The following is a 13,783-nucleotide window of genomic DNA, read 5'->3' as shown; positions in this document are numbered from 1 at the left end:
GGAGCGCTGGGCACTCCCCCAAAATGACGAAAATGGGGGTTGTTGAGGCCCCACCCCATCTTCTGAAGCTCCGTTCCCTTTCAGTCCACGGTCGCGCCTCCGGCGCGGCAGATCTCGTACCAGAGGATTAGAAAGTTAGGAGATACGCTGTATATTGTATTGTGTTTTCCCTGTAAAGTCACTGTCTATTGTGTAGCCTACATGTTATTGCTCTTTTGACATTTCATTTGTCTCACTTTGGGCAGGATTTACTAAATGCAGCAGAAATTCAGAAAAAAATAGCTTTCAGAGTTTTGGCATCATTTCCCATATGTACCAAGCTCTGGAAAGTGATACTTTCTGGAGCTTGGACCTAGTAGACAATGCCATCTGTAGATGACGTTGCCTAACAGAAGCCTGTGGGCTTCTTATCGCATTCTTCCTGAGAGGAATCCAATTGGATTCCTCCCAGTTTCCCCTGCAATGTGGGCATCATCAGGCACACACATAGAAGGACTCCTGGGTCATAAGCCTAGAAGTTCTTACATCACAAAGAACAGCTCTTATTGGGAGAGCTTATCCCTCCTTATCCCTGTCATGTCCTGTCCCGTCTCAGGCTGCAGTAATGAGACATCTCACCCAAGGGGAGGGGTTGCAGTTAAAAATGCCGGCATTCAGGATACCGACGCCGAAATCCTGACAGTCAACAATGCCGACAGCTAGAATCCTGTCGCATCAGGGCTATTCCCACACGTGAGTGTCCACGACACCTATAGAGTGGGAATAGTTCCTGTGGCGAGCCACCTAGCCCGCAGCGAGCCTGCAAGTGGACTCTTGCCCACCTGTTGGCATTCTGGCGGGTGGGATGCCACTGGAAATTGACAGCCGGCATCCCATCAGCTGGTAAAACGTATGTAAACCAAGGGGATGTTAGCATGGATAGTATAAGTTCTTTATTTTAGTGAATTAAAATGAGAAGCAAGTAACCCATGGCACAGTTATATGTGTTACTGATGACAGATGTGTATCTCCTATATAATTGCCCAGATCTGTCACTCTGTGACTGTGTGGATAACGCTGGGAGTGGCTAGGAGCTCTGATTGGGTTAGCAGCAGGTCTATCACGCTCAGTCCGCAGATGATTGGACGAGAAATGCCCTTCCACACAGGTTACATCCAATGGGAGGCTCTGCCCTTTGGCTGCTGTGTTTTCCCAGAGCAGGATTAACAATAGGGCTGATGGAGCTGCAGCTCCAGGTCCACACCTCAAAATAGGCCCACTGCATCTGCAGCAACTTACCCTCCAACAATTTACACATAAAAATCGGGACAAATTCAAAAAAGGGGGTGTGGCCACGGGTACAGTGGCGTGGCCACGCCCCTTTTCCTATACTTTCAATGGAAGTTTGGAGAGCCAAAAATCAGTACAGACCATAAAAAAAGGTACTGTACCTGCCAAAAAAGGTGCAGCTGGAAGGTATGCCACTGCATCTGCAGCAAGTCTCTGTGCTGTAGATAGGGGGAAAAAAACCTTTTACCATACCTCCCAACTGTCCCGATTTTCGCGGGACAGTCCTGTTTTTTGGGGACTGTCCGCTGTCCCACCCTCAGGCCGCAGTGTCCCGGGGGGGGGGGGGGGGGGCAGTTGGGAGGCTCCTGCACGCGCTGCCCTGAAGTCAGAGGGAGAGGGGGCATGCCAGCGGCTCACAGAGCGCTGGGCATGCCCCCTCAGTGATGGAAGCTGGGCTTTTTTTTTCGGGAGCCGCGCGTGTGTCCCTCTTTAGGAAAATGCAAAGTTGGGAGGTATGCTAGCTGCAGTTCATCACAGCGCATCGATCAGGTTAGAACTGCGCATGCGCCGTTAGAGGCAGAGGCGGGCGCTGGGCGGGAGGGGGCGGCATGGTGCACGTTTTGTATGCTCGGTCCGGCCAACGGAGGCATGGCCAGACTGTGAGGGGGCGGCATGCAGCAGCTGGGTGATGTCACACGCAGCCCCTGCGACCAGGGCAGCGACTAGTAACCCCCGGCCAGCCGCAGGAGCTTCGCTGGCTGGGAGTTACTCTACAAGTACAAAAGCATCGCCGCTGTGCGATGCTTATGTACTTGTGCGGGGGGGGCTGGACTGACATGCGGGGCGGACTAGCCCTGTGCTGGGCGTCCCCCCGCATGTCTGGGAAGATGATCATAGCTGTGCTAAATTTAGCACAGCTACGATCTGGTCGGGATGACCCCCTATGTCCTGCTGCCAGTCCACCTGCCACCTCCGGCATCAACAATCCCCACTCCCTAGCCGCAGCGCAGGTGTAACAAAAGCTGCTGCGGCCACCGGCATAGATGTGTATGACAGCAGCGCAGTGGAAGGCTTTCATAGCCCTCCCTGCGCCTCATACTCTCTGAGCCCCGGAGCCTCCTCTGTGGGTGATGTCACAGAAGTGCCTCCAGCCACAGCAGCGCCCAGATCCCCAGAGGCTCTGACTCCGCAACACAGCACCTGGGCTGCCGGCCTGGAACCCCCGAGATGGCTAATGTAACGGATAGAGTGGGTGATATAACGGAGGGTAATGCCTGTACGCTAAATCAATGAATCAATGTAAAAGGTGACAGTGCTGTGAAGTGCAGAGCACTCATACCTTTTACATTGATTCAGCCAGTCAGTTCTGCCAGCCAGTCACTATTGTTAGTGCTGGTGTCCCAATGCGCCGCATTACAGGGAAGTACACGCACTAAATAAAGTACAGCTCCCAGCAGCCCTTAGCGCCAAAGCATTCCGGCGCTAAGGCCTGCTGGGAGCTGTCGTTTATTAAATGCATCTAATAGCGCTAATAGTGATTGGCTGCTGTGCGAGTCTCCGGGAGAGCCACTGCCAAAGAGAGGACAGCAGCCTACCTGCTTCCAAGAGGAGAAGCATTATTCGCCCCTCCCCCACTCACAGTACCTCCAGGTCCCATCCGCGGCACCCGCACACACACCCCTCCACCACCCACGGTAGCTCCGGACTCCCTCCCCCACCCGCAGCACCCCCACACCCGCCCCTCCCCCACCCACCGCACCTGCCCCTCCCCCACCCGCGGCACCCCCTCACCCGCGGTGGCTCCGGACCCCACCCGTGGCACCCGCCCCTCCCCCACCACCACACCAGCCCCCCCCCCACACACCCGTGCCACCCCCGCAACCATCCCTCCCTCACCCGCGGCACCCCCAGACGCCCTCCCCATCTCCCCCGCCACTCCCCCAACCACAGCACCTACTAGGTGATTCATCAGGCCCTGCGTGCGCTGTTCACGCCGTTGCAAGGGGCTACGACCCCTTAGCCATCGCACGCCCTTTCTCCGTGCAATATTTAACCACTCACACAATTATGATTGGAGGTAATACTCCATATAATACAAATATTGCACGCCACAAGGGTATGCAAGGGTTAAGGGGGCATCAGTGGTCATTCCGAGTTGATCGCAGCCAACAACTTTTAGCTGCTGCTGCGATCAATAGTCCACGCCTATTGGTGAGTGTATTTTAGCTTAGCAGGTCTGCGATTGCTTGTGCAGCCCTGCTAAGCTAAAAAAGAGTCAAACAGAAGTAGACTAGGGCTGTGCATACTTACCCTGTGCGATGGATCCAGCGATGATGGGCCCGGCTTTGACGTCACTCCTCCGCCCTCCGTTGTCCTGGACACGCCTGCGTTTTACTCACCACTCACCGAAAACGCTCTCCAACGGTCCGGGTCTGCACATCCACGCCTCCTTCCTGTCAATCTTCTTAGCGGTCGCCGCTGCGACCGCTTCCGTCGGTAGCCGTGACGTAACCCGGCGACCCCTGTCGCCAGGCAATGTCGCGCACGCGCATTCCGCACCCGTTCGCACCGCAGCGAAAAACCGCTGTGTGCGAACGGGTCGGAATGACCCCCATAGCCCCTTACGACGGTGTGAAGAGCGCCCGTAGCGCACAATGAATCACCTAGTTTATATTAAGTATGGAGTGTCTGGTAGTGTCTGGGTTAGAAGTATCAAACAAATCACTGTTAGGGGCCTAGTCATCATCATTAAAGGGCCCGTTACACATGCGGAAACACACCTATTCAAGGCTTGCTTGTCTACCAATCAGTCAAACCAGCATCATTTGCAGCAGAGCTATTGGGGGTAATTCAGACCTGATCGTTAGGGTACATTTTTTGCATCCCTGCGATCAGGTAATCGCCGCTTAAAGGGGGAGGGGGAATTCGCTGTACATGTGTGCGACCGCATGTGCAGGAGAGCTGCACAAACAGCAGTTTGTGCAGTCTCTGCATGGCCCAGGACTTACTCAGCCGCTGCGATGATCGGGGCCGGAGCTGACGTCAGGAATTCTCCCTCCAAACGCCTGGTCCCTCCTGCGTTTTTCTGGACACTTTTTGTCAATCTTCTTGCGATCGCCGGTGCGATCTCATTTTTTGCACCATCCCGTTGCTGCCCAGCACTCCCCATCACTGCGTACCGTCGCGCCTGCGCATTGCGGTACATATGCATGCGCAGTTCAGACCTGATCGCCCGCTGTGTGAAAACGCAGGTCTGAATTACCCCCACTGTTTGTAATCCACGTTTAAGGTATTCATGTTGGAACGTCATCAACATAAAGCATGTGATAATATTTTCTAGTTCATATTTTCCAATTACATTTTTATTAGTGCTATTAATATTGTATAGAAAACATGAAATATCACTTTAAAGCAATGTGATTTATAAAAGGAGAGGTTTATCGATATTTATCACCTGCAGGTAGTACTACCCAGGTACTGCAGAGCAGCGAGTTGCTAGGCAACTGTTCCACTATATTCTGCTGCTCAGTTCACCTTCCCGTGCCAGATGTTAAATGACTGCACTGTAAATGAAAAGTGTTTGATGTCAATGTTGATGCAGTCACACCAAGCAAAAGAATGAAAGAATTAGAAAAATTATAGAAACCTTTTCCATTGACATCATTACTTCTGTACAACTGTGTCCATGTAGATAAAGAAGTTGTACAACCATTGTGAATCGGATGAAGCACCGTGGATAGTTTTCAATCATTAGGAAAAAGAAATTAAGATGTATATGTTGCTTAGAATTACATATACAGTATGTGCAGCCCAATTCATGTTTGTCCGCAATACTGACGCTTTCACAATGGAGCAATTATCAGCAGACTGAGCATGTGCCGCAATCGCAGTGTGCACGCACCAAGCTACCTTTGCCATCACGCTCGCACTGACATTTTATACGCAGGGTGATTGACAGGAAGGGGACATTTTGGGGGAGTTAACATGGGAGTGGTGGCAAGAACGCAGGTGTGTGATTGCCATTTTTGAGGAGTGTAACTGCCTTCAGCAGCGATCAGCGCCAGAGTCGCTACTGCCGCCGCCAGTCAGCATAGCCACAGAGATGTGTCTTTTTATGTTGTAGCTGCAATGCGTCATGTGTCTCCCTAGATTGGCGGGTGCGTGTGTAAGCTCATACCTGCGATCCACTCACTGCTATGGCTGCAAATAATCACAGCCTCTGGCGGCATAGTGTTTCTGTAATGCGTACACATCACGGAAACGAACGCAACCACACTAGAAGGGGACACATCTGTAGGTCAACCCTGGGAGTTGTTGTTCTTTGTTATCGTGTCAGTGCTGCGTATCAGTGACATGCGGTGAGGTCAATGGCTGGGGAGGAACTGGCTAGTATCAGAGCCAGATTTACTCCAATTACCACCCTATATATAGTCCCTACCCTCTGCAAGCAGTACAGTAATGGGCACAGTGGTCAACATATGGAACAAGGTAATACATAGCATGGGGGGCACAGGATAACAGAGGGCACAAGCAGGTACAGGTATCACATGGCACAGGGTAATACATATCACAGAGAGGCACAGGGTATCACATGGCACAGGGTAATACATATCGCAGAGAGGCACAGGGTATCACATGGCACAGGGTAATACATATCACAGAGTCGCACAGGGTATCACATGGCACAGGGTAATACATATCACAGAGAGGCACAGGGTATCACATGGCACAGGGTAATACATATCACAGAGAGGCACAGGGTATCACATGGCACAGGGTAATACATATCACAGAGAGGCACAGGGTATCACATGGCACAGGGTAATACATATCACAGAGAGGCACAGGGTATCACATGGCACAGGGTAATACATATCACAGAGAGGCACAGGGTATCACATGGCACAGGGTAATACATATCACAGAGTCGCACAGGGTATCACATGGCACAGGGTAATACATATCACAGAGAGGCACAGGGTATCACATGGCACAGGGTAATACATATCACAGAGTCGCACAGGGTATCACATGGCACAGGGTAATACATATCACAGAGTCGCACAGGGTATCACATGGCACAGGGTAATACATATCACAGAGAGGCACAGGGTATCACATGGCACAGGGTAATACATATCACAGAGAGGCACAGGGTATCACATTGCACAGGGTAATACATATCACAGAGTCGCACAGGGTATCACATGGCACAGGGTAATACATATCACAGAGAGGCACAGGGTATCACATGGCACAGGGTAATACATATCACAGAGTCGCACAGGGTATCACATGGCACAGGGTAATACATATCACAGAGAGGCACATGGTATCACATGGCACAGGGTAATACATATCACAGAGTCGCACAGGGTATCACATGGCACAGGGTAATACATATCACAGAGAAGCACAGGGTATCACATGGCACAGGGTAATACATATCACAGAGAGGCACAGGGTATCACATGGCACAGGGTAATACATATCACAGAGTCGCACAGGGTATCACATGGCACAGGGTAATACATATCACAGAGAGGCACAGGGTATCACATGGCACAGGGTAATACATATCACAGAGAGGCACAGGGTATCACATGGCACAGGGTAATACATATCACAGAGAGGCACAGGGTATCACATGGCACAGGGTAATACATATCACAGAGAGGCACAGGGTATCACATGGCACAGGGTAATACATATCACAGAGTCGCACAGGGTATCACATGGCACAGGGTAATACATATCACAGAGAGGCACAGGGTATCACATGGCACAGGGTAATACATATCACAGAGTCGCACAGGGTATCACATGGCACAGGGTAATACATATCACAGAGTCGCACAGGGTATCACATGGCACAGGGTAATACATATCACAGAGAGGCACAGGGTATCACATGGCACAGGGTAATACATATCACAGAGAGGCACAGGGTATCACATTGCACAGGGTAATACATATCACAGAGTCGCACAGGGTATCACATGGCACAGGGTAATACATATCACAGAGAGGCACAGGGTATCACATGGCACAGGGTAATACATATCACAGAGTCGCACAGGGTATCACATGGCACAGGGTAATACATATCACAGAGAGGCACATGGTATCACATGGCACAGGGTAATACATATCACAGAGTCGCACAGGGTATCACATGGCACAGGGTAATACATATCACAGAGAAGCACAGGGTATCACATGGCACAGGGTAATACATATCACAGAGAGGCACAGGGTATCACATGGCACAGGGTAATACATATCACAGAGTCGCACAGGGTATCACATGGCACAGGGTAATACATATCACAGAGTCGCACAGGGTATCACATGGCACAGGGTAATACATATCACAGAGAGGCACAGGGTATCACATGGCACAGGGTAATACATATCACAGAGAGGCACAGGGTATCACATGGCACAGGGTAATACATATCACAGAGTCGCACAGGGTATCACATGGCACAGGGTAATACATATCACAGAGAGGCACAGGGTATCACATGGCACAGGGTAATACATATCACAGAGAGGCACAGGGTATCACATGGCACAGGGTAATACATATCACAGAGTCGCACAGGGTATCACATGGCACAGGGTAATACATATCACAGAGTCGCACAGGGTATCACATGGCACAGGGTAATACATATCACAGAAAGGCACAGGGTAATGCATAGCTCAGGGTGGCAAAGTGTAACACATGGCACAGGAGTAAGAGGGTAACAGGGGGCACAGACTAATACATAGAACAGGGTAACATATACAGTAGTACAGCGGGCACAGGGTAATACATGACACAGGGGGGGCACAAAGTAACAGATGGCAAAGGGGGCACATGCTAATAGCACAGGGGGCACAAGGTAACACATGGTACAGGGTGACGAATGGTACAGTGGGACACAGGCTAATATATAGCACTGTATAACACATGGCACAGGGGGGCAAAGAATTACACATGGCACAGGGGGTAAGGGTAAAACAGGGCACCGAGAAGCACAGGTTAACACATAACATAGGGGGCACAGACTAATAAATAGCACAGGGGAAACAGGGTAACGTATGGCACAGGCGAGCAAAGGATAACACATGGCACAGGGGAGCACAGGTTAACACATGGCATAGATGGGCACAAAGAAATAGATGGCAAAGGGGGCACAGGCTAATAGATAGTATGAGGGGGCACAGGGTAATGCATGTCAGAGAGGGCAAAGGATAACATGGCACAGGGGGGCACAAGGTAAAACAGGGCACAGGGGAGCACAGGTTAACACATGGCATAGGGGGGCACAAAGTAACAGATGGCAAAGGGGGCACAGGCTAATAGATAGCACAGGGTAACACATGGTACAGGGTAACGCATAGCATGGGATACACAGGCTAATACATAGCACAGGGTAACACATGGCAAGGGTGGGGGGCACAGGTTAATACATGGCACCGGGGGAACAGGGTAATATAGGATAACACATGGCACAGGGAAGCACTGCCAGGGGACTTTGTGAAGAGAGAGGAGGAGGGGAAGGATGGGCGCAGTACCTGGCGGTAGCTGGCTACTGTGTGATACCATGCGCTGCAGGAGTACTGGGTGCACATACTGCTAACTCCTGTCACAGGCTCCGGCAAGACCTCAGTTGCTGCTGTTGCTGCCGGGTCCTCCCACCACTGACAGCTGGACTGTCCCCTGGGCCAGCTCTTCCATCGGCAGCCTGGGAAGGGGACAGGAAACACAGGGGAGAGAGCCGAGGCTGCTGAGATTGTGTTTCGTGGAAGTGAGAGCACAGGCCTCACCCCCTCATGAGGCAGATCTGATCTGAGCCTCACAGGGTCTGTTTGCTATGCAGCATTATTGGCTGCAGTTCAGCCACGCCCCCAGCCCCAGGTATTTCCTGACATACAGGGAGGAGGCAAAGCTGGTCACTGCCTCTCCCTGCCTTCTCTCCCTGCAGCACAGCATATTTGGTGACATATCACTATGAAAATTAGTAGAATGCTATAAAGAGGATATGTTCAAGTTACAGTATAATTATCTTCTTTGTATTATTCCACAAATTTATTGGTTGAAATTCAAATGTTATCGCCCACTATCTCCCATCTAAAGTGACGGGAGATCGCAGGGGGCGATATACAAATGTCCCCCGATTTCGTGTTTATCGCACCCATTGCAGTAAAGCGGCTAAACCTAACTAAACTATTGGGCGCAACGTGAAAAGTCCCGTGTGGGCAGCCAAACAGTTCACTTTTCGCGCATTTCAGCTCGCCACACCCAGGGGAAGCAAGCTAAAATGCTGAATAGTTGCCAGCGGGTGTGATCTCGGCCGGGAGGAGGCGATGACATTTGAATCTCGCCCTTATAGTCAAGACTCTGGAGTAGTATGGCGGGAGGCACTGGCACCCCTGCCTCCCCTGACTGAATGTCCCTGCTGCGTATGAGTATGTAATTGCGAAGGACTCTGCGATGGCTCCGGTGGGCTTCTATATTCTTTCCTGGGTGGCAGGTTCTCTGCAGTAATTAGCAGTTCCATAACCAAGAAAATGCAGCTGCATATGCAATATAAATCCCCAACTTAATCACAGCTAGGACAACCAGAGTGGCCCCATTTCAGGTACTGGACCTTAGAGAGTGATAAAGTGGAGAGAATAAAGTACCAGCCAATCAGCTCCTAATTGCCATGTTACAGGATGTATATGAAAAATGACAGGAGCTGGTAAGTTGGTTCATTGGGGTCTATTCATAAAGTAGTGAAAAGAGTGGAAAGTGAGCCTGTGGAGAAACTGACCATGGCAACCATGCATTCTATAAAATTATACGTAGCAGCTGATTGGTTGCCGTGGGCAACTTCTCCAGTGGCTCACTTCTCCACACTTTTCACTTCTTCATGGATATATCTTTCCACTCTATCACTCTCCAGGGCTTAATACATTTGCCCTTACCTCTAGTTTGTGCCACTGTGCAGTGGTGCAAGTAGAAAAAATGTCTTACAGGTACTGTATGCGCGCGCCAAAAAATGGGTATGGCAAAATGCCACATGGGCTGTGGCCAATGAAAATGGGCGCGTGATACGCATATGGGGGGGGGGGGGCAGATACACATATGACCCTAATAATGCCAGATACACATTGCCCCACAGTGCCAGATATACATTGTCTCACAGTGCCAGATATACATTGCCCCACAGTGCCAGATACACGTTGCCTCACAGTGCCAGATACACAAATGCCCCCACTGTGTCAGATATATATTGCCCACCAGTGCCAGATACAGAAATGCCCCCACAGTGCCAGATATGCCCCCAGTGCCAGATACAGAGATGCCCACAGTGCCAGATATGCCCCCAGTGCCAGGTACACATGTCCTCACAGTGCCCTCCCTTCCCCTGCTGCTTACTGCGTTGCTGTCCTGTGTGTGAGGGGAGGAGAGCGCAGCGTGCGCTTCTCCGTCCCCTCAGTCTCCGGCAGCAGTGCGGGTGTCTACCTTCAATTAGTCGCCTATCCGTGAGCCAATCAAAGCTCGTGGTCCTTGGCTGCCGGTCCGCGAGCTCTGATTGGCTCATGGACCGGCGCCGAATTGAAGGTAGACACTGAGGGTGGGATGTATTAACCTCCCCCACCGCGTTCTTTGACTATTCTCAGCGCTCCTTGTCATATCTTCGCGGCTACTGGTCTCCGCTCCGCTACCGGTTGCTCCCCCACGCTACCCATCTTCATTCTTCTCTCTCTGCCATCTGATCCACATTATCACCGCCGCGGCCACTGAGTCCTCCACTCTCCGTAGAGCTTGGTCAGTGCTGCGCTCCCCCTGGCAGTTGCGCATGCGCACTTGCCACAGCTTCCTGGCTGGCGCACACTGGCTTGTGGGACGCCGGATCCTGAACCCTGAGAGCGGAGGACTCAGTGGCCGCAGCGGTGATGATGCAGATGCCAGAGAGAGGAGAATGAAGACGGGGAACGTGGGGGAGCAACGGGTAGCGAGCGTAGACCAGTAGCCGCGAAGATATGACAAGGAGCGCTGATAAAAGCCAAAGAAAGCGGCGGGTGAGGTTAGTACATCCCGCCCACAGGGGCAGGAGAGGCGCACGCTGCGCTCTCTTCTCCCCTCAAGCAGCAGTGGCGCGGTGAGCAGCAGCGGATAGAGAGGCGGCCCGGAGGCGGTAGGTACGGCGTACCCACGGCTAAATTCTTAAGGGTACGTCAGTGCATTAACTAGGCATTTTAGCTCTGTGTGCAAAAAACGGCATTGGCGCCCCCCCCCTATGCAAGATAGGGGCAGTGTACGCCGTAGGCACGCAAAAAATAAGATAAGATACTTTATTTGTCATTGGTCAAACAAAAATTTGTGCAGAACAATGAAACTACAACCGGATCAACGCATATGCAAATCAGTCAGCATAGATTAAATATCAGAATTCCCCAAACTGGTTCATTCTTACTATAACTGAAGGGAAGAAACTGTTATAAACCGTGAAGTCCTGGTTTTAATACATCGGAAGCGCCTCTTTGATGGCGATAGGACAAACAGACAATGGAATGGATGCTCACAATCTTTTAATATGCTATTTCCTTTCTTCATACTGTATCTAATAAATAACTCCTCCACTGTAGGCAACTCAGTGCCAATGATATTCCCAGCTGTCCTAACTACTCGCTCCAACAATTTTCGGTCCACTGAGGTACAATTACCGTACCAAACAGATATACAATAAGTTAAAATACTTTCAATTACACAGCAATAAAAATTCAATAAATATTTTTTAGATAATTTAGCAGCCTGTAGTTTCCTAAAAAAAAAAAAAACAATCGCTGTTGCGCCTTCTTAACCATAGATACAGCATTAGCACTTCAAGTTAAATCATCGTTAATAATAGTACCCAATAATTTAAAACATTTCACCCTTTCAACCTCCAGGTTAGCGATAGATAATGGCAACAGACTAGCTCTCGCTGATTTTCTAAAATCAATAATGATTTCTTTGGTCTTTTTTTTATTTAATAACAGACTATTAGCCTCCCCCCAACTAACCAGCCTATCCACCTCCTCACGGGCAGGGAGAAGGAGGAGGAGGGAGGGGGACTGGAGCCGCAGCAGCGCTATGTAATTGGTAGCGGAGCCGCTGCAGCTGTCCCTCTCCTTCCGCATTGGCTGCCCGCCGCCGCTGTGAATGCTGGGATGAGGGAAGCGCATCCCAGCATTCACTGCAGCGCCGGCCAGCCAATGCAGCACCGCTACCAATTACATAGCGCTGCTGCGGCTCCAGTCCCCCTCCCTCCTCCTCCTCCCCTGCCCCCGGAGCTGCTCCTCTTCTCTTCTCCTCCGGCTACGGCAGACACAGCACAGGCGGCTGATAATGAGTCAATTTGACTCATTTTAAGCAACTGACATGCTTACCGTTGTGCCCTCAGGGCGACTGCGCTGTGTGCCAGGCACACCTGGCACACGCGTAGTTAGGGCTCTGCGCAGTACCTACCTGTACCCGCCCACTTGCACCGCTGCCACTGTGCCATATCACTTGCTAATTTTGATTAATACTAGTACAGTTGGATTCTCACAAAACCACTGAATTTGGCAAATGACAGAGTGGTAGGGAGGACATGTATGTATAATGTCCTATCAAGTTCAAGAGAGAGAACTCTTCATTTTCCAGATCATACTTACCTACTCTCCTGGAATGGCTAGGAAACTCCCAAAAATCGGGTGGCGCTCCTAGGCCACACGGAAAAGTGGGCAAGTCTCCTGCATTTTACTCATCCTCCGCCAGCAGCCACTTTTCACCGCCGCATCCTCCACACACGGAGGAACAGTGGGCGGGCCAATGATGCAATTTGTGCTGAATCGCGTCGTCGTAGCTCTGCACCCTACTTTTGCTGATGGTAATGTGGGCATTGTAAAGCGGGGGGTGGGGCCATGATGATGTGATCGTGCCTCCACGCCCCCAGACCGCTCCCATTTTCTGGAGCCACTCCCCCTGGTGAGCTGACCTGGCTGCTCGCTCCTGGAGGGAGCAGCTATTAAGTCGGCAAGTATGCTCCAGATATTTTAGGTAGACACTTGGAATGGGGAGTAGAGTTAACACTGGCATGATTAGGAGGTAGCAACTACTGTATAACTGTTTTTTTGCCTTTGATAATCCAAGTTTATTATTGCTCTTACTTTAAAAAAAAATCAATAAAAGACTATACAATTTTTCTGTTTAGAAAATAAAATAGGTGTCATGGGCTTTACTATGCATAGCTAACATATTTCATACTTACAAGTGTTCTTGAGCCTGTAGTACATATAGGCCTGGCGACAGGAGGTTACAAAGGGAACATTTGTACTGGGCCCGAGATTCCAAGGGGTCCTGGGCCCTCTGGAATCTCGGTAGTCCAGTCCATGTATTTCTGCAGCAGGTTACATTGGTTTCCACAGGGAAACATCGGGGTGTAGAGTGGATCTTGATCCAGAGGCACCAACAGGCTAAAGCTTTAGGCTGTCCCAGGATGCATTGGGG

General features: G+C 50.6%; 1 protein-coding gene across 2 annotated transcripts in view; it reads right to left on the bottom strand.

The window, feature by feature from the left end:
* Positions 1 to 13,783, bottom strand: part of SCHIP1 (schwannomin interacting protein 1) — an 821,995-nt gene that overhangs the window by 688,873 nt on the left and 119,339 nt on the right. The window contains exon 1 of one of the 2 annotated variants that reach the window (XM_063916147.1): positions 8,836 to 9,097. The exons of the other annotated variant lie outside the window; for it this stretch is intronic. Coding sequence (XP_063772217.1) covers positions 8,836 to 8,892 — 57 coding nt within the window. The 5' untranslated portion in view covers positions 8,893 to 9,097. Of the gene's footprint in view, positions 1 to 8,835; positions 9,098 to 13,783 lie in introns of those variants that run through there. 2 annotated transcript variants of the gene reach the window in all.

This window comes from Pseudophryne corroboree, chromosome 4, assembly GCF_028390025.1.
Source record: "Pseudophryne corroboree isolate aPseCor3 chromosome 4, aPseCor3.hap2, whole genome shotgun sequence".
Classification (NCBI taxonomy): domain Eukaryota; kingdom Metazoa; phylum Chordata; class Amphibia; order Anura; family Myobatrachidae; genus Pseudophryne; species Pseudophryne corroboree.
This window is presented reverse-complemented; position numbering and strand designations above follow the sequence as displayed.